Source organism: Arachis hypogaea, chromosome 19 (genome assembly GCF_003086295.3).
Source record: "Arachis hypogaea cultivar Tifrunner chromosome 19, arahy.Tifrunner.gnm2.J5K5, whole genome shotgun sequence".
Classification (NCBI taxonomy): domain Eukaryota; kingdom Viridiplantae; phylum Streptophyta; class Magnoliopsida; order Fabales; family Fabaceae; genus Arachis; species Arachis hypogaea.
Genome location: NC_092054.1, coordinates 143,029,882 through 143,052,143, shown reverse-complemented (window position 1 = coordinate 143,052,143; position 22,262 = coordinate 143,029,882). Strand labels below are relative to the sequence as shown.

The window sequence follows — 22,262 nt, the reverse complement described above, 5'->3', positions numbered from 1 at the left end:
ATTTAAAAAGTACAAAGATTTTAGGATATAATATTAAATTAGTTAAATAAAAAATATTAGTGAATTAAACAATTAAGATATAAATTTATCACATAATAAAAAATAATATATATAAAATTATTAAATTACATAATATTTTTTATTTTTTTAAACACATATCTCATATATAAAGTATAATTTCTTAAAATTTTGGGGGTCACCCCTCTAGGTCAGTCTCTGCTTACAAGAATTCAATCAATTAGAAAACTATTCTTTAAACAACAAAAAAATCATACAATCAACATCTACAATAAAAATATAGGAAATAAATTTAAATTAACATTTAAACAACTAAATCCAATCATACAGCCATCAAGTACAATCAAGATGTGGGAAAAGTAAATTACTCTTACCATTATCTTTTTTATTTGAGTTTTTCACATTTTTATTCTAATTGTTGATTATAGAATTATTTTAAGTTGTTTAAAAAGTTCTTAGTCCTCCCAACGTTTAACAAGTGAGGAGTAAAGAGTAAAGACCAACGGCAAAAAACGGCAACAGCAAAAATAAAACTAAAGATTCTTACCTTTTTCCCTTTTTTTCATCTAACATTCAAACAACCAAAATCATTATCATATTTACTTTCATTAACCTTAAACCAAACAAGGAAGGAAGGGACAAGAACCATAGTAGACCAACTCCTGTTTCTAAATTTTCTCAATTGATAATCTCTCTGGCCCAAAATTGGCCACTTGTTCCACATAGACTCAAACTTGAGCAACAAATTCAACTTCTTTCTTTCTTATAGCTACCTTTTTGTCTCTATGTTGAAATCTCCGCATAAGTAAGCTGAATATAAAGTTTGAAAATTTCCAAGGAATCTTCTTGCAAGGTTCAAGTTTCCAAATCTGGGTCTTGCTCATTTGTCCTCGTCTGCCTGAGTTGCGAATTCTTTGTTCCTCTCAGGGTCTTCAATTTTCTGGGGTTCTAATGGTTTGAGGCTTTTGAGAAGATAGTTATGGAGGTTGGGTGAAATGGGTGGTGGAGGGTGGTTTTGGAAATGGGTTCCCCCTTTTAATGAATGCATTGTTAGTACACTGTTATCACTTGTAGCTTCATGATTGTTAGGTTAGGGTTCCTAGTAGCTGCTTCAATTGCAGCCTTTAAAATTCAGCAGCTGAATTTGAATAACTCCAAATCAGGTATTTTGTGAGTTTTAGTGTTTTACCTGTTTATTTGTTTGAGAATATTTTATAATTATACATACTAATCATTGTACAGAGGTTTTTTCTACTTGTTTCATATTATGTTCAATCCTATAGTATAACTATAATCTTGGTCTTTATGTTAAACTCCATTATCAATATGGCACAGAACATGGCCAAGCAAGGATTAGAGAACATCAAAAAGGGGGCACGGAACATGAACAGACAACTTGTTCTACTAATGGTCTTGACCGGAACAATGTGAGTATATTAGGCTTTTAGAACATTGATTTTTTATTTTAATGGTTATGTGGATTTCTTTTGCAAATTTTGCTTTATGGCTATAGTGAAACAGGAACTTTCTCCTGAACTTTGTGGTATGATTTGACATTGTTGCAGAGGAAGGAGGAGGAGGAGCAAGAAGAGGAGGTTAAGTTAATTAGCAATATAATCAATCAGCATAATGATTTTGAAGATGATATTCTACCTGAATTTGAACGCTTTCTATCCGGGGAGGTTGAGTTTGACGAGATTGATAAAGCGAAGAAAGACCGGGTTCATGAAAATGAAAAGGCAAACGATGCTAGTGAATTGGAAAGGATGAGGAATTTAGTCATGGAATTGGAGGAGAGGGAAGTGAAACTTGAAGGCGAATTGCTTGAGTACTATGGTTTGAAGGAGCAGGAATCAAACATTGTAGATTTACAAAGGCAGTTACAAAATAAGATGGTGGAAATAGATATGCTTAATGTAACCATTGATTCCTTGTTGGAAGAGAGGAAGAAGCTACAAGAAGAGCTCGCAGACCGAGCTTCAGCCAGGGACGAGCTTGAGGTGGCTAGAAGCAAGATCAAGGAGTTGAAAAGGCAGATACAGGTTGAGGCTAACCAGACAAAAGGCCAGCTATTGTTGCTTAAACAACAAGTTTCTGGTCTACAAGCGAAAGAAGAAGAGGCTGTTAAGAATGATGCTGAGATTCAAAGGAAATTGAAGGCTGCAAATGATTTGGAGGTTGAAGTTGCGGAGCTTAAGAGAGAAAACATAGAACTTCAACATGAGAAGCGAGAACTAACCGTTAAACTAAATGCTGCTGAATCTAGAATTACAGAAATATCCAATATTACAGAGGTCAGAGTCTATCTCAATAACTGATAATTGAAATTACTAAAGTTGCAGTGCATCACAAGAATGAATATTAAACATTGAACTACACTAGTCATTATATAATTATATAATAATTGAATGTGTCATGTTATAAGTTTTTACATTTAGCATTTGTCTACAATGCTTTGGAGTATGTTGACAAATGGGGTTAATTCAGCAGAAAATTCTTTTCAAAAGCTACATAAATATATGTTTTGTCTGTAACTACAGAATGAAATGGTAGCGAAGGCAAAAGAGGAGGTCAGTAGACTGACACATGCGAAGGAAGATCTGCAAAAGCAAGTCGAAGGACTACAGATGAATAGGTTCAGTGAAGTTGAAGAACTTGTATACCTCCGTTGGGTCAATGCATGCTTGAGATATGAACTCAGGAATCACCCTCCGCCTCTAGGAAAATTATCCGCCCGTGATCTAAACCAGAGTCTTAGCCCAAAATCACAAGAGAAGGCTAAGAAGCTACTGTTAGAATATGCCGGATCAGAACGTGGCCAAGTTGACACAGATTTCGATAGCACCTTTTCCCATTCCTCTTCACCTGGAAGTGAAGATCTTGACAATACCTCTATTGAGAGCTCTACTAGCAGCAGACACAGTAGTCTTAACAAGAAGCCTAGCTTAATCCAAAAGTTGAAAAAATGGGGTAAAAGCAAAGATGATTCAAGTACTCTTATATCACCGGCCAGATCTTTCTCAGGAGGCTCTCCAGGAAGGAGGAGTGCGAGTGATAGGCCTAGGGGTACATTGGAGTCGTTGATGCTAAGAAATGCTGGTGATGATGTAGCCATCACTACCTTCGGGCAGAAGGATCAGGAGCCTACTGTTATTCATGAGGATGTTTCATCCAGTGACTCCTTAAATTCGGTTTCAGCCTCATTCCAATTGATGTCTAAATCGGTTGAGGGTTCACTGGACGAAAGATATCCTGCATATAAAGATCGCCACAAATTGGCCTTAGCAAGGGAGAAAGAAATCAGGGAAAAGGCTGAAAAAGCAAGAATAAAGAAGTTCAGTGATGACTCAAATATGAACATAACCAAGGCTGGAGGCCAAGGGCTTATATCTTTGCCACCAAAACTTACACAAATAAAGGGGAAGACATATGTCCCTGGTAATCCAAATGATCTCTCTGAGAATGGTAGGGATGTTGACAATCAAAACATTAGCAAGATGAAACTTGGACAGATTGAGAAAAGGCCTCCTAGGGTGCCTCGTCCGCCTCCTAAATCATCCGATGGTGCTCCTGTTAGAGCTAATGCAAATCCATCTAATGAAGTACCCCATGGTCCCCCTTTACCTCCTCCTCCCCCAGGAAGCCTGCCGAAAGGTGCAATGGATGGTGACAAAGTTCACCGGGCTCCCGAGCTAGTAGAATTTTATCAGACATTGATGAAACGGGAGGCAAAGAAGGATACCTCATCTTTAGTTTTGTCAACAACTAATGCATCCGATGCAAGGAGCAACATGATTGGGGAAATTGAGAATAGATCATCATTCCTGTTAGCTGTATGCTAAAGTTTTCACTTATTTTCTCATTTTGGCAACTAGTCTGTACAAATTTTAGATTTTACTTTTTTGTTCGATTCAGGTGAAAGCTGATGTAGAAACACAAGGAGATTTTGTGATGTTCTTGGCAACTGAAGTTCGAGCTGCCTCATTCTCTAAGATTGAAGATCTTGTGGCCTTCGTGAATTGGCTTGATGAGGAGCTTTCCTTCCTGGTAAGCCTCAAAAGTGTTTTTGCTCATCCATCAAAGGAAAACATGCTCCAAAAAACATTAATTTATCGATGATGACTAGTTCACTTAATTCGCCATTTTAATTCTGTCTGTAAGGTTGATGAAAGAGCGGTTCTCAAGCACTTCGATTGGCCTGAAGGAAAAACAGATGCACTGAGAGAGGCTGCTTTTGAATATCAGGATCTCACGAAATTGGAGAAGCGAGTCTCCACCTTCACTAATGATCCTGAACTTCCATGTGAAGCTGCTTTGAAGAAAATGTATTCATTGCTTGAAAAGTATGCATCTTCTTCTATTACTTTGCATACTTGAATAGAAAATCAATAATCTTTATATTTTCTTGAGAAAATTCAATCTTGCATGTCTCTCACTCACAAAGAAATATAAATGACTTCCAGTTATCTGGTTCGATGCAGTAAATTCAGACTTTGCAAATCACAGTATTGAACATGAAATATGCTTGGTTTGTTTGTTTGTTTATCAACTTATTTCTTCAACCATGTTCTGTTTTTATCTCCAGAGTGGAGCAAAGCGTGTATGCACTCTTGCGGACAAGAGAGATGGCAATTTCACGATACAGGGAATTCGGAATCCCAGTAAATTGGCTATTAGATTCAGGTGTTGTTGGCAAGGTATGCCTCTAAACTGACACAAACAGTTTGTTTTTTCTTATTTCGCGCAAAGAATTCGATCCTAGTGGCCGTGTTCTCTTTCTACCAGTTAAGCTTGCAATTTTTAGAATGCTACTAGTCAATTTAGTGGTAGCACAATGCCCTGTGAGCCTGTCATGTGCAGTAGACTGATACATGCATGCATGTAGATTCCTCAATACGCAACATTTTCAAGATTTCCTTGTCACAGCAGTTAGTGCATTACTTGGTTTGCTGTTGTAAGTTGTAACCTTCATAATGCTTGGTTGGTAACTCTTCTATTGCAGATCAAGCTTTCCTCTGTGCAACTTGCCAAGAAGTACATGAAATGCGTAGCATCTGAACTCGATACGTTATCCGGCCCTGAGAAGGAACCAACAAGAGAGTTTTTGATTCTGCAAGGCGTACGATTTGCTTTCCGCGTACATCAGGTAGCTAAAACATAAAATATGTAATGTGAAGAAATTTGAAATTCATGGAACAAGGAACTGAATAGTTGTGTGGAACTCTCTTCAGTTTGCAGGAGGCTTTGATGCAGAAAGCATGAAGGTTTTTGAAGAACTAAGGAGCCACATTCGTTCCCAAGCAGGCACAGAAAAATAAGCATAGGGTGATCATATTCGTATACAACAGAAACAATTTTCTTGATTTCTTAACACTAACCGTTGCGTTTAGGATAAAATTAGAGATAATCTCAGTTGTTAAAACTGTACATTCATTTTTCTTGAGATTTGTTATATAATTAACACATAGTGTTACCTTGTTTTTATAAAATTTATTATGTAGTTACCTTTCCGACTTTCCGAAAGGCATTACAAATCAAGCATATCATATGTAATACCTCTTAATTTCACTGAAAAGCGGTCTCTCTCTCTCTCTCTATATATATATATATATATATATATCTCAAATAGATAATACTGAACATGTATTAGATGAATGATGAAAAGAAAAAAAGTAATTTGTTGCGACATTAACATATTTTTATATAATTTTTTAAAGAGGTGATATTTACAATAATTTCTATTTTTAATAAAAATATTATTATATTAAGGTGAGTCTCAATAAAGTGATATACGTTTTAAAGGTGGTATTAATATGATTTTTATAAAAAATTACTAAATAGTAAATCCTATTTTTTGTGCTCTGCATTTCAATTTTATTTTAATTTTATCTTTAGCGTTCGATTTGCAATTTTACTCATGACATTTTAATATGTTTCAATTATACCTAAGTTTAGACGGTATATGATGTGATAATCCTACATTAATGTGTCATTGACAAGTCATATCAGCATATACACACCAAAATTTTTATTAGGGCATAGTTATTAAATTTGGTCCAACCTAACCGGTCAAACAAAAAATTTGATCATTTGTGTTGTGATAAAAACGAGCAATGTGGATGTCCATTTTCATGTAAAACTTACATTTTTAAAGAAGGAATGACATTAAATGCATGTTGAAATTAAGCTCCCAATATATGTATAAATAGAGGTCTTTGCCTTTGAGAGAAATACAAGCACACATACAATTACAAATATTTCTATTTCTCTCTCTCTTTACAGTAATAAAACAAATGCAATTCTCTCTCTCTTTACTTTTAATACTTCTTTCTATCTTTACATATATATACATATTACAACATATAATATTAATGTATATATATAAAAATTATTATTGAGCTAATTATATAGAGTCTTCTATTTACATATTTTATTTTATATTTACATCTTTCTTATTTATTTAGTTGTTTTACAATACGTTATCAGCACGAGACTCTGATCAAATTTTTAAGAAGACTCAGGTAACAAATTTTCATTATGTCAAAACTCTCTCATCTTGAATTCAATGCTCTTGATATATCTGGAAACAATTATTTATCATGGATATAGATGTTGAAATCCATCTTGATTCAATGGATCTTGAAGATACCATTAAGGCTGAAAATAATACATTCCAGAAGGATAAAAGTCAAGGCCATGATTTTCCTTCATCGTCGTCTTGACGAATGATTGAAAAATGAATATCCTACATTAAAAGATCCTGCAGATCTGTGGAAAGACTTTGAAGAAAGGTACAATCATGTGATACTTTCTCAAACCCGATATGTTAGAGAAAACTTTATCGACCTTCCATACCTCGAATGTGCTCCTGCAGTAGCAATCGAAAAAAAAGAATTTAAAATTATTCTAAGTTAATTTCTTGCTTTCTTGTTGCTGAACGCAACAATGAGTTGCTCTTGAGAAATCATGAAGCGCGTCCAGTTGGCGCCGCCCCATTTTCTGAAGCAAATGCGGCAAATTATAACCCCAAAAGAGGTAAATGGCAAGATTTTAATAACAAGAAAAATTATGGAAGGAAAAGAAATTATGTTCATAGGAAAGGATCTCACCAGAAGTGGGATAAAGAAAGAAACACTGGGTAAAGTAAACCAATTGAGGATAAATGCTTCCGTTGTGGTGGAAAGGGCCATTGGTCACGTACTTGTCGTACCCCAAGGCACCTAATTGATCTTTATCAAGCATCCTTGAAAAGGGATGACAAAGGAAAGGAAACAATTTTTGCTTCAAATTATAAAAATTCCACCACTCATTATGATGTATCTAATTCTGAAGGAAATATTAGCTATTTGATCAATGATGGAATAGTTTGATATATGTATGTGTTTGTTAAGTATTCATTTGAATAATTTTTCCTATGTATGTACTTTTACTCATTTTACTATTATCATTATTTGTTTTTTTTTTTTTTTTGAAGAAAAATGGCAAGGACATATTCTGAAGATATTTGCCTTGCGGATAGTGCAAGTTCGCACACTATTCTTAAAAGTGATATATATTTTACCCATCTTGTGCCAAAAGAAGAGTATGTTAATACTATTATTGGCTCAGGCAATGTGATAGAAGGCTCCGGAAGAGCTATAATTTTGTTTCCTAGAGGAACAAAATTTATAATAAATAATGCACTATTATCTACCAAGTCTCTAAGGAACTTGTTGAGTTTCAAAGATATTCGCCGAAATGGATATCATATTGAAATGATGAATGAGGGAAATCATGAGTATTTATGTATCACAACTCATGATTTAAATAAAAAGGTTATACTAGAAAAGTTACCCTCAATGTCATCTGGATTGTATTATACCAAGATTAGTGCAATTGAATCACATGCCATTGTAAACCAGAAGTTTACTAGCTCAAATGAATTCATAACTTGGCACGACCGATTGGGTCATCCGGGAACAACCATGATGAGGAGAATTATTGAAAACTCTCATGGGCATTCACTAAAGAACCAGAAGATTCTTAAAACTAGTGAATTTTGTTGTGCTGCATGTTCTCAGGGAAAGTTAATTTTAAGGTCATCACCAGTAAAGATTAGATTTGAGTCCCCTGAATTCCTAGAAAGGATTCAAGGTGACATACGTGGACCTATTCATCCACTATGTGGATCTTTTAGATATTTTATGGTCCTGATAGACGCATCTTTGAGATGGTCACATGTGTGCTTATTATCATCTCGCAACCTGGCGTTTGCGAGATTACTGGCTCAAATTATTCGATTAAAAGCACAATTTCCAGAAAATCCAATCAAAGCAATTCGTCTTGATAATGCTGGTGAATTTACTTCCCAAGCTTTTGATGCTTATTATATGGCTAATGGAATAAGTGTTGAACATCCAGTAGCTTATGTTTACACACAAAATGGGTTACCAGAATCACTTATTAAATGCCTCCAATTGATTGCTAGACCTCTACTTATGAGAACAAATTTTCCAACTTCGGTTTAGGGGCATGCTATTTTACATGCCGCAGCACTTATTCGTTTGAGGCCAACGAGTTACCATAAGTTCTCTCCTATGCAATTAGCATTTGGCCAGCAGCCAAATGTTTCCCATTTAAGAATATTTGGGTGTGCGATATATATTCCCATTGCACCACCTAATCGCACCAAAATGGGACCCCAAAAAAAATTGGGGATATATGTTGGATATGATTCTCCCTCTATAGTAAGGTATCTTGAGATACAAACGGGAGATGTATTTAAATCCCGGTTTGCGGATTGTTATTTTGATGAATCAAAATTTCCAACATTAGGGGGAGAGAATAAGCTTCCTGAAAAGGAACTTAATTGGAATGCATCATCGTTGATGCATTTAGATCCTCGATCAGGTCAATGTGAACTAGAAGTTCAAAAGATTATACATTTGCAAAGAATAGCAAATGAATTGCCTGATACATTTTCCGATACAAAGAGGATAACCAAATCTTATATACCAGCGGAAAATGCTCTAATTCGAATTGATGTCCCAGTAGGACAAGTAGCCACTGAAGCAAATTCACGCCAGAAGCGTGGCAGGACGGAAAATGCCCCAATTCGAATTGATGTCCCAGTAGGACAAATAGCCACTGAAGCAAATTCATGCCAGAAGCGTGGCAGGCCTGTTGGTTCCAAAGATAAAAATCCTCGAAAGAGAAAAGAGGTAAATATTCCTGTTGAAAAAGACATAGTAAAGACACCTGCAATTGTCCAAAATTCTGATATAATTTTAACGCCAGAAGACGTTCAGGTACCTGAAAATTGTGAAAATGATGAGATCTCGATAAATTATGTCTTTACAGAAGAGAAATGGGACCGAAATAAGACAATTGTCAATGAAATATTTGCTTATAATGTGGCATTGAATATCATAGATGAAAGTAAGGATTTTGAGCCAAGATCAGTCGAAGAATGTCGACAAAGGAATGATTGGCCAAAATGGAAGGAAGCCATGAAGGCTGAATTAGACTCATTTGCAAAACGTGAAGTCTTCGGACCTGTAGTCCGTACACCAGAAGATGTAAAACCTGTTGGATACCGGTGGGTATTTGTGAGAAAACGAAATGAGAAAAATGAAGTTGTGCGCTATAAAGCCCGACTTGTGGCACAAGGTTTTTCACAAAGGCCCGGTATAGATTATGAAGAAACGTATTCCCTTGTAGTGGATGCGATAACATTGCGTTATTTGGTCAGTTTATCTGCATATCATAAACTGCATATGTATTTAATGGATGTGGTAACAGCCTATTTATACGGCTCATTAGATCGAGATATCTATATGAAAGTCCCTGAAGAACTAAAGATATCTAAACCATCCAATGAATATCCGTAAGGGTTATACTCAGTCAAATTGCAAAGATCTTTATATGGTCTAAAGCAATCTGGACGAATGTGGTATAATCGTCTTACTGAGTATCTGGCCAAAAACGGTTTCAAGAATGATGATATATGCCCGTGTGTTTTCATAAAGAAAACTACATCTGGGTTCATTATAATTGCTATGTACGTTGATGATTTAAATATCATTGGGACTCCTGAAGAGATTCCAACAATTATAAAAACTCTAAAAGAAGAGTTTGAGATGAAAGATCTTGGAAAGACTAAGTTTTGTCTCGGCCTGCAGATCGAGCATACAAAAAGTGGGATCTTTATTCATCAAACAACATACACAGAAAAGATCTTGAAGAGATTTTATATGGATAAGTCACATCCATTAAGTACCCCAATGATCGTAAGATCTTTGGATATGGAGAAGGATCAATTCCGTCCTAAAGAAGGAAATGAAGATATCCTTGGTCCTGAAGTACCATATCTTAGTGCCATTGGAGCGCTAATGTATCTTGCTAATAATACGCGACCCGATATATCATTTGCTGTGAATTTACTAGCAAGATATAGTTCCTCTCCAACCAGAAGACATTGGAGTGGAATCAAACAGATCTTTAGATATCTTTATGGAACGGTTGATATGGGATTGTTTTATCCCTATGGATCCAAGTCACTATTAGTTGGCTATGCAGATGCTGGATACTTGTCTGATCCACATAAAGGGAGATCTCAAACAGGATACCTGTTCACATATGGTGGTACAGCTATATCTTGGAGGTCCACGAAACAGACGATAGCAGCAACCTCTTCTAATCATGCTGAAATACTAGCGATTCATGAAGCTAGTCGCGAGTGTTTTTAGCTAAGGAGCCTGATTCAATATATTCTGTCGTCATGTGGATTGATTGATCATAAGATAGCTCCAACTGTCCTGTTTGAAGATAATACAACATGCATTGCTCAGCTTAAAGGCGGATACATCAAAGGTGATAGAACAAAGCATATTTCTCCCAAATTATTCTTCACTCATGATCTTCAAAATCAAGGGACAATTGATGTCCAACAGATTCGCTCAAGTGACAATCTGGCAGATTTATTTACAAAGTCACTCCCAAAATCCTCCTTTGAAAGATTGGTACATGAGATTGGGATGCGCCGATTTCGAGACATTAAATGATGTCGGCAAGAGGGGGAGACTGTACTCTTTTTTTCTTGGTCAGGTTTTTTTCCCATTGGATTTTTGTTGACAAGGTTTTTAATGAGACAGTCCCATCACAAAGGATATTGTACTCTTTTTCCTTCACTAAGATTTTTCCCACAGGGTTTTCCTTTAGTAAGGTTTTAATGAGGCAATAATCCTAAATGGGCATCCAAGGGGGAGTGTTGTGATAAGAACGAGCAACGTAGATACCCATTCCCATGTAAAACTCACATTTTCAAAGAAGGAATGACATTAAATGCATGTTGAAATTAAGCTCCCAATATATGTATAAATAGAGGCCTTTGCCTCTGAGAGAAATACAAGCACACATACAATTACAAATATTTCTATTTCTCTCTCTCTTTACAGTAATAAAATAAATGCAATTCTCTCTCTCTTTACTTTTAATACTTCTTTCTATCTTTACATATATATACATATTACAACATATAATATTAATGTATATATATAAATTATTATTGATTTAATTATATAGAGTCTTCTACTTACATATTTTATTTTATATTTACATCTTTCTTATTTATTTAGTTATTTTACAATAATTTGGTCATCAATTCATATTGGATCATCATTTAAATCGGTCAAATAATTAATTTGGTCAGATTTAATCAAACTCGATAAAACTTATCAAAATTGGTTAAAACCGACCTAGTAAAATTCACTAAAACCCAATTAAACTAAAAATTATTATTTTCTATACATGCAGGGACGACGGATTCAGGAATCTAACAATGAAAGGGTCGAAAATTAAAATTTTGTATAATCAAATATAATGTCATATATTTGATAATAGATATAATTATAATTAATTTTTTAATTAAAAAATTAATAAATACTTGTCAAATAAAAAAATTATCTTGGTCTTTATGATTTTATATCTAATAAAATATAAAATTATTTATTTTTAAATATTTTATTAATTAATTTACTTTTGTAAATATTTATGTGCAGCTGAGTTAAATTTTTGTTTTATATCATTATAAAATATGACATAAAATAAAATAAATTAATCTCGCTAATAATTTTGTTATGTGGATTTAAAATATACTAAAGTATTTTTATATAATAATAGAGGTAAAAAGTAATAAAAAATAATAAAAAAGAAACAACTAAATTGCCAATTATAAAAAAAATAATATTATTATAAGGAAAAGTTTAGGGGTCAGCAACTTTATTAAATTTTGGCCAGCATATAACCAGTAAAAGAAAAGTGAACCATTGGATGAAATTTCACACTAATCTCACACTATTAAAATTATCTTTGGTGGTTACTTGATGACTACAAATCACAAAAGTTGCTGGCCCCTAATACTCCTCTTATTATAAATAATATTAAAGTATTTTTTATATAATTATATTATAGATGTTAAAATTAATTTTAAAAAAATAAATATAAAAATAATTCTAAATAAAATAAAAAATACAAATAATTTAAATGTATGTAGTAAAATTTAAACTCTAATACATAAAGAGTATTAACTCTATTTATTATTATTATGCTATTAAATTTTATTCTATATAATACATCTATTATAATAATATATAATGAGTTTAAAATTTGTTAGGGGCCAAGGCCACCACTCCCCCCCCTCTTGAGTCCGTCCTTGTATACATGATATCTTTTTATTAAATGCATTACGTAAATAAAATTAAATAACATTTACAAATTTTTTTAAAAAATTATTAATTACAATATATTTTCTATTTTTATGATTTTTTTTATTTTTTTTGTAAATACTTAAAGAGTATAATAAATATAAACTAATTGATGAGTTATTAAAATTTAAAAATAATAATTAATTTACAATAATGCTCTACATCCATGTAAAAAATGCATCCAAGTTATCTAAATTCTTTGGGCCAAATGCGCCCCCCCCACCTCCTCACTTGTTTGTCATACACACGTTACATATAACGTACCTTTTCTCAATGTAAACCTTCTGCTGCAACCTAAACCTTCTTCTCTGCTTGCGTTTTCTTTCTTTCTTTCTTTCTTTCTTTCTTTCTTCTTCTTCTTCTTCTTCTTCTTCTTCTTCTTCTTCTTCTTCTTCTTCTTCTTCTTCTCTGCTCGCGTTTTTCTTTATTGATCTGCATTGACTTCAACATAATAAGCTTCGTCGTTCTCCTCTAGTCGTGCTCATCTTCTTCGTTTTCTTCTTTCGATCTGCTTACATTGCATTTATCTTCTTCCTATTCTTATTCGTTTTCTTCTTCGATCGGCACTTCTGAATCGAAACAATGAATGATTCAACTTCAAATCAGTTGAATGAGAGCGAATTGGATTATTCTTCTGAAACGAATCAACTAGACGAGGTTTGGATTATTCAATTTTGAATCAAATTGAATGGAATGCATTTGCTAATTTGAATTGAATTGAATTTGAATGGACGCAGGTGTTCTGAATCTAAATTGAATTGAATTGAATTGATAATCTCTAAATTGTAGATAGAGGTGTTTCAAATTTGATTTTATATAATGGATTATGTTTCGTTCATTCAGTACTATACAATTGTTTCACCATGAGTACGTGTCAGTTCATTATGCAGAAAGATGTTTGAATTTGATTTTATATAATGTATTATGTTTCGTTCACTCAGTACTAAAAAATTGTTTCACCATGAGTACGTGTTCGGTTCATTCTGCAGAAAGTTGTTTGAATTTGATTTTTATAATGGATAATATTTCATTCATTCAGTACTAAACTAATTGTTTCACTATGAGTACGTGTTCGGTTCATTCTGCAGAAAGATGTTTGAATTTGAATTTATATAATGGATAATGTTCCATTCATCTAGTTCTATATTATTGTTTCACCATAATATCATGTTCGGTTCATCCTGCAGACTAGGTGTGTTGTAGATGAACAATTTGTCCCAAAGGTGGGGATGATTTTCAAGACACTAGAAGAAGCTGAAAAGTTCTACAAACATTATTCCAAACTTGTTGGTTTTTCTATCAAAATAAGGAACACGACTTAGGTCGGAGACAAGATTAAGAATCAATTAATCGTATGCAGCAGGGAGGGGAGGTGGAAATCCAAGATATCTCCTACTTTGAAGTCAAACCCCTCAGCCGGCATAAACTATCCAGCTAGGATCTACATACACATATTGAAGGATGTCGGTGTCTGGACAATTTCCAAAGTTGTTCTGAATCACTCACACCCCTGCTGTCCAGACCGTGCAGAGATGCTCAAACAACACAGGGAGTTAAGCATGTTTGTGCGTTGAACCATCGAAACCAACAAGGAAGCCAGAATCAGACCGAACAAAACTTACCAATCGTTCGTAGCAGCAGCCGGCAGTCACTGGAAACTCAGTTTTATAGAAAAAGACATGAGGAATTACATCACAAGGGAAGTACGAAATGTTTCTGAACAAGACGATGCCAAAGAATTCGGGAAGTACTTACTAAGAATGAAAGAGAAGAACTTAAATTTCATTTTCGAGCTCAACCTCGAAGACGATCACTCCATCAAACATGCATTCTGGGCCGACGCAAGAAGCAGGGTTGCATGCAAGTATTTTGGAGACTTGGTTTCATTCGACACCACCTACAACACAAACAGGTATTCGGTTCATCACATTGTAAGAGTGTCCATTTATGCAGGTACAATATGGTTTTTGGTTCTTTTATGGGCGTGAATCACCACGGTCAATCGACACTTCTCGGATGCGCGCTGATGAAAAACGAGGACATCCAATCATTTAAATGGCTATTCGAGTGTTGGCTCCGTTGCATGGGATGGAAGGCACCAAAAGACATTCTCACCGACCAATGTGCATCGATGCAAAGGGCCATTGAGATGTGCATGCCAACAATAATTCACCGCTGGTGCATCTGGTACATCATGAAGAAGATCTCAAACAAACTAAACAGCTACAAGCGACACGAAGAAATTGAACAAGAGATGAGCCACGTTGTTTGGAACTCGTTCATAAAAGACGCATTCGACAGGAACTGAAATGATTTTCTCACAAAGTACGGTCTCGGAGGCAACAAGTGGCTCTCAGGTAACTGAGGTTTTAATTCGAATTATTTTCATGCCTTTACCTTTTGGGTCAAAACATGCACAGATTTCGGTTTAGTACAGTTCATTAGTTCGGTTCATTCTGTAGAGCTGTACGAGGATCGGTATATATGGATTCCAGTTTACTTGGATCACCACTTCTGGGCAAGAATGAAAAGCACACAAAGGAGTGAGAGCATGCACGTATTTTTTAACAAGTTAATCACATGCAATAGCTCCCTGAGTCAATTCGTGAAGTAATACGACAATTGCCTAGCAAGCAAAGAGCAAAGAGAGAGAGAGAATTCGACGCTGCAGATTTTTACACCGTGATACCGTGCGCAACAAAATCAATTTTAGCACGTGTATACCCACGAGAAGTTCAGGGAAGTTCAAGAACAATTAAGAGGAAATGTGAACTGCATCACAAGATCAAAGCATTCCACCCTAGGTTTCACAACATGCGAAGTGATGGAGCAGGTTTCTAACTCCACATTCAACAAGTTTTTCGTCACCTACGACGCAGTATCACGAGAGGTAAAGTGCCAATGCCTGCTGTTTGAGTCAAGGGGCATACTGTCCTATCATTCCCTGAGCATCCTAAGCTTCGAGCGAGTAGATAATGTGGCACCGAAATACATACTGGAGCGCTGGAGCAAGAACATAAAGAGGAGGCACACACACATCAAGAGCAGCCAAGACGAGCCTTTACTGGAGCTGAGAAGCAAGAGATTTGATGATTTGGTGTTTCGATCACACAATATATGCGAATTTACTTCAGAGTCAGAGGAGCTGACCGGAATTCTGCATCGGGCATTTGACAATGTCATGGCCAAGATGCGAGAATATCAAGCAAAAAGCAAAGAAAAAAGTTCGTTATCCCACGAAGAAGTGACATTGAGCGACGTGAATGACCTTCAAAGTCCTCTACGTGTCAAAGCAAGAGGCCGGCCCAAGAACAGACTTGGATCAAACATGGAAAAAAAGATCTCAAATGCGACAAAGAAAAAGAAAAAGCCAGCTCCAAGTGAGGTAAAATTGATTTGCTTTCGATTAGGCAAACATTCATTTGTGCATTTTGCTAATATATGATTTTTTTTCTCTTTTTGCAGTTGAATCTTTTAGATGGCGGACCAACGATTCAGCCAAGTTCGAGCTTTTACAATGCACCGAATATGAATTATCCCGGAGAGGATTATACGAGTTTCAGTTTTTATTAACATAAATTTTCTTTCATCTATGAGCACATTTTGGTTCACTACAGTTATAGGATGGTTAATTACTGACTGTTGTTAGTCTTTATTGAATAGTCACTTTTTTTTTGTTTTTGATATTAGTTTTTGTGAAATTCTTTATTCAATAGTCACTTTTTTTGTTTATTGAATAGTCAATTTATTGTGCTATGTCAGAGAGTTCAGGTGTTTCTGAAACTGAATACTGATATATACATTTTTTTTTCAAATTATCTCTCTGCTATATTGATATATGTGATGTACACACGTCGCTGGACAGATTACCAAAATCCCATTTCTTCATGAATTCTCCATTTTTGCATATTTTTTTCTTCATTTCTTCAACCCAATCTTTGCCTTCTAAACATGAAATCACTTAACAAACATATCAAGGCATCGAATGGAATTAAAGTGAATTGAATTTAGCAATTTTATGGCCTAAAAAGCATGTTTTCACTTTTAAGCACAAATTAGGAAAAATTCACAAAACCATGCTATTTCATTGAATAAATGTGAGAAAATTTGATAAAATCCCCTAAATTCAATACAAGATAAACCACAAAATTGGGGTTTATCAATATGCACTTTTTTTATTTACTGTGTGTATTAATTTCGGTTCATTTGTCTATTTGGGGTTCCTAATCTTTGATAAACACCCTGATTCCATTCACTGTGATATTGGAACAAAACAGCAGCCAGACAGTTCCAACAGATATATACATCTTGAATCAGATATAAATATTAAGATTAGGTATATACATTAACATTAACATTAGATATATACATTGAGATTTACATTAATATTCAGGTATATACATTGAAAGAAGCAGTGTTTGTTTTTTTAAACAAAATAATGTTAATTACAACCAGTCAAACAAAGTATATTCTATTTACTACTATATATATCCCCAGACGTGAATTTACAAAAAGGGCTGGAGAGGACAGCAGATAGTTTCGGAAGTCTTATTGCTTCACATGCCCAAATGACTTGGTCTCTCATTTTGTTCAATTTGTGGAACAGAATATTTGGACCATATTCAAGCTCGAAAGCATCAATCTCTTCCTACATTTCAATTGAAAGGAATTAGTTACATAAGAAATGCACACAACTGGAATAAGAAATGAAAGAATTTTATTAATTTAAAAACTACTTACTTGTGTCCAAGTTTTATATTGATACCTCTTCCCGCTTTTGATCTTTCGAGGATTAATTGTTTCAAGCTATTTCATGACGTATATGACACAATCATAGCTAAGGAAGAATTTAAGTAAAATACGATTAATAGTATATAAAACACATTAAAAATAGCACTATAGAAGAAAAAGATTTTTACCTTGTACGTTGACCATTGAGCCTGATATACTCTGCTTCTTCTCCATCTCCGTCCTCCATTAAGGGTTCCGCCCCAATGTAAACCCTCATCTGGGATATTATTAATCCCTGAAAGTGATAAAAACAGTGACTTAAAATTAGATGAATCAAAATCAGCAACATCACAAAACCGAACACCAATCATGATTTGAATAAAACGTCAAAAACATTGAATCAACAAGGGAAATATTTAAATAACTTACAAAAAACTTGTTCAATTTAATCCTCAAATCAGGTATTTTATTCTTGTTCTTGTTCACAGGGTCAAGCACATAGAATGCCTTTTTCTGGACATCGGCAATACACAACCACCAGTTTTCTCCATTGCAAATTAGCACAAATAGCTGAAGTTTAGAAAAATGATAGAATATCTCAGTCCAAACGATAGCAAATGAGAGAATTATCATAGAAGGTTTAGAACTCACAACTTACAAATGGATGCGATGCGAGTTTTCTTTTGTCAAGAAACTGGCGTTGGTGTGCATATCTATCGACATCGAATCGGTAGGACTTCTTGGTCTTTGGATCAATGTACTTCTCGCCATGGTTTTCTAACACAAACATCTGCAAAATAAACCTCAGTTAAATAAGAAAAGAACTAGTAAAACACCATTCGTGTGTTGAATAAAAGGACATAACTGAAGACACTAACAATCAAGTGAACGAAAATGACAAACTCCACTGAACCAAACACAATTCACGTGCTGAATAAAACGTGATACACATTTTATCATCAAGAAAAACATTTTTTGCATGCAAAAGGATATAACTGAAGACACAAACATTCAAGTGAATGAAAATGACCAACACCACTGAACCGAACGTAATTCATGTGCTGAATAAAATATTATACACATTCAATCAGCAGGGAATAAAAAATTTGGCTTACGATAATATCCGTCGGCACACAGTATATATCTTTCTCAAAATGAGGACATTTCATGTCGTTGAGAATCATACAATGTGTATTGACCACCTACAGGAAGAAAATTTCCGAGATATGTGGTATTAAAGTCTTTAAAAAATCATTAATGTTAACGCAATAGGTAAAGATTTTACCGTGCTTTCCACATGTTGTCCGTGCATTAGAGACATGAAGTGATGTCTAAGCCTCTCGAAATTCGCTTGATGGTTCAGGAAGAATAAGGGGTCATATTCATCGGTACTATATTTGGTTTCTTTGACATGTGTCATCAAATGATAACACTTCTCCTTCAACTCCTCCGTGATTTCTTTTTCTTTCTTCGGAGTTTTGTAAACTTCAGCAGCTGTGAAGCTCGGGTTGGTACTTGTTGCTTCAGCAAACTTCAATGTTGCCGTCACCCCAGCATCTACCACCGCGTCTGCCAGGACTTCATGCTCTGACACCGTCGGCTCAGAGGGCTGAGTTGGTTGAGTCACTATCACTTGAGACGGGGGAGTTGGTTGAGATGCTGGGGGACTTATCCCAAGGCTGAAGGAAGGCACATAATCTTCTCATTGCCTAGGACGAGCAGCACTGCAAAACGACAGAAAGAGTAATTAATTTCTGGATTAAACAAAGTAGTGAACCGAAATTAAACAAAGAAGTGAACCGAAATTATCCAGATTTGAACAAGCAGAAAACTTACAAATCAGGCTGTGCTTCTTCTTACAATTGCCGTGCCGCTAGAGCTTCTTGGCATGGTTGCTGTTATTCTTCAGAAAGGCTGCTGCATTAAACAGAAAAGAGTTCAATAATGACCCAGAATTGTTATCTTGTACCATTAAAACTAATAAAAAGAATTCTAATTACAACTTAAAAGAATAATGAAAAAGCAATATATAAGACATAAGACTATAAAAAATGATATTAGTTAAAACTTACACATTCAATGGAGGTTCTGGCTCCATCTTCCTCGGGAAAGATTCTTCCGCGGCCTGCTTTTCGAGTTTCGCAGGGCAGCTGCAAGAAACAGAAGAGAGTCCAAAAATAAGAACACATTCAATTTATTTTTGGATTCAACCGAACCACAATTAAACCATGTAGTGAACCGAAATTATCAAGATTTATACAAGCAGTAAAACTTACACATCAACAGGTCCTTCTTGTTTCGATTGCCGTGCCAGTGCTTCTTTGTAGGGCTGCTGTTGTGTTTTCAGAGAGCTACTGAATTAAAAAGAAAACAATTCAATAATGACTCAAATTATTATCCTATACCATTAAAATTAATAAAAATAATTTTATGTGCAACTTACTCATTATCAAAAGGGACATAGATATAGTCATCTTTGAGTAACTCTTCCTTAAGAGAACTCAGAAAAAGACACCGCAATAGGATCTCTAAGGAGTATAAAGAAGGAAGAAGTTAATGTTGAATAATTAGAATAGGTTCTGAGAAACCAAAATTTGCACATTGAAAAACTCACATTTTCAAAGGTTGAGACCGAGTTTCTTATCGACCCTCAATGATTTGTAGGTCAAAATCAGGTATAGTGCTATTGACATTTAAACACGATTTCCGTGTGAATAATTAAACAAAATTTATTACCTAAATCTAAAAGAGCAATATAAATATTTTTAGCTTACACTGATGGAGTATTAAAACTCTGTTTCTGATGGATTTTCTTTCTTCTAAAAATTTTTACCGGGGTTCCCGGGGTATTTTTTCTAATAAAAAAGATACCAAATTAAAATTAGCAACTAAGATTAAAAGCAGAGGTCTAGAAACATATGAAATTCATTTCTGGAACCCACTGAATCAAAAGTAAAGCCTGTAATGAACAAATTTACCTGGTATTGTCCGGGGCATTCACAGACGGTGTGGAGCTTGCCCGAGTCTGTAAGATAGGTTCGCTACCCAGATTTACAGTCGACAGTCTAAGCAAGATAAATAAATATTACTCAGTGAATCCAGAGGAATTAGAAGAGGTTGTAGCAAAAGTTAGCAAACAAAAAAAAACTCAATATAAGAAACCGAATCTTACGTCTCAGAGAAATCATTTCGCGCCTCTGTTGAGTCAAACCTATCGGGAGAAACGTTTGCTGTGTGAGCTCCATCATTTCTTCTATTTTATCTCTTTTCTCTTAACATCTGCAACGCCCGTCTTCTTCTTTCCGCAACACTATGTTTTTCTTGTTCAGTTCTGAAAATTCATAAAATAAGTACCAATGAACCTAAAACGAAAGCATGAATAATTGAAAATATGATTCGAGAAACTTACTCCTTGTCAGATTCAGTTTTGCTCTCTGAATTTGTCAGAACAAGCTTTCCTGATTTGGTTTGTTTTTTGGCCACCCTCCCCGGTTGTTTTTTTTTTCATTATGGGTGTTTATTTGATTTCTTTTTCTCTGCAACACAGACAAACATATCAAATTTATACATGAGACAAATATCATCAAGAAAAACATTTCAAATGCGAAAGCACCCAACTGAAGATACTAACAATCAAGTGAATGAAAATGAACAATACCAATGAACTGAACGTAATTCATGTGCTGAATAAAACGTGATACACATTCAATCATCAAGAAAAATATTTTTGCATGAAAAAGGACTCAACTAAACACTTGACAATCAAATGAATCAACTTGACCAACTCCACTGAACAATATCACATTTGTAATTTACTTAACAAGCATACATAAACAATTTTCAACAAAGAAAAGCAAAACTAAACCAGATGAATATCATACAATAAAATAAATAAACATCACCCAATACTTACTGGCTTTCAGATTGGCTTGTGCTCTCTGAATCCGTCGGCACATGCCTCCTTTTTTTGCTTTCTTTTTTAACCACCTTCTGTGGTTGTTTTCTTTTCTTTGTGGCTGTTTTTTCAATTTTTTCTTCTCTGCAATACATAAGAACAAGTGCATAAGAACAATTTTAACCAAATACAAGTAAAACGAAACTAATATGAACATCAAACTTACTGGTTTTCGAATTCACTTCTGCTTTCTGAATCGGTGGGACTGCTTTCAGTTTTTCTTGTTGTTTTTTAATCTGTTTCAACAATTTTTTGTTTTTTAACCAGCCTCTGTTGTCTTGTTCTCTTGGCTGGTGGTGTTTTGTCGGATTCGGATTCAGATTCAGATTCAGAAAAAGTTCCTTCTTCTGAAGAAGAATCCAGATCAACAATTTTCTTTTCTTCTTTCTTCCTTTTTCCTTTCTCTTTCCCCTTCAAAAAGTTGGTTTCTTTTCCACCTTCTTTCTTTTTGTTTTTTCCTCCTTTATTTAATTTTTATACAGAAGTCCCTAAAACACAAACTTATTTAGTTAGCAGAGTAATTTAGACGCATCTGAAATGAGCAAATACGGTAACAATCAGGTGAATCAAAATGAGCAAATACACTGAACCGAACACCATTCATGTGCTGAATAATATGTGATAAACATTCAATCATCAAGAAAAATATTTTTGCATGCACAAGGACTCAACTAAACATACTAACAATCAGGTGAATCAAAATTACAAACCCCACTGAACCGAACAACATTCATGTGGTGAATAAAACGTGATAAATATTTAATCATCAAGAAAAATATTTCTGCATGCACAAGAATTCAAATGAACACACTAAC

At 34.7% G+C, this 22,262-nt stretch overlaps 1 protein-coding gene across 1 annotated transcript; it reads left to right on the top strand.

The window, feature by feature from the left end:
- The first annotated feature begins 582 nt into the window (after positions 1-582).
- Positions 583-5,593, top strand: LOC112775537 (protein CHUP1, chloroplastic). The gene is made up of 9 exons (XM_025819234.3): positions 583-1,181; positions 1,354-1,445; positions 1,584-2,312; positions 2,559-3,851; positions 3,934-4,065; positions 4,180-4,361; positions 4,604-4,715; positions 5,021-5,164; positions 5,250-5,593. The coding sequence occupies exons 1-9, from the start codon at positions 1,097-1,099 to the stop codon at positions 5,334-5,336; spliced, it is 2,856 nt and encodes a 951-aa protein (XP_025675019.1). The 5' UTR covers positions 583-1,096; the 3' UTR covers positions 5,337-5,593.
- Positions 5,594-22,262: the final 16,669 nt, after the last annotated feature.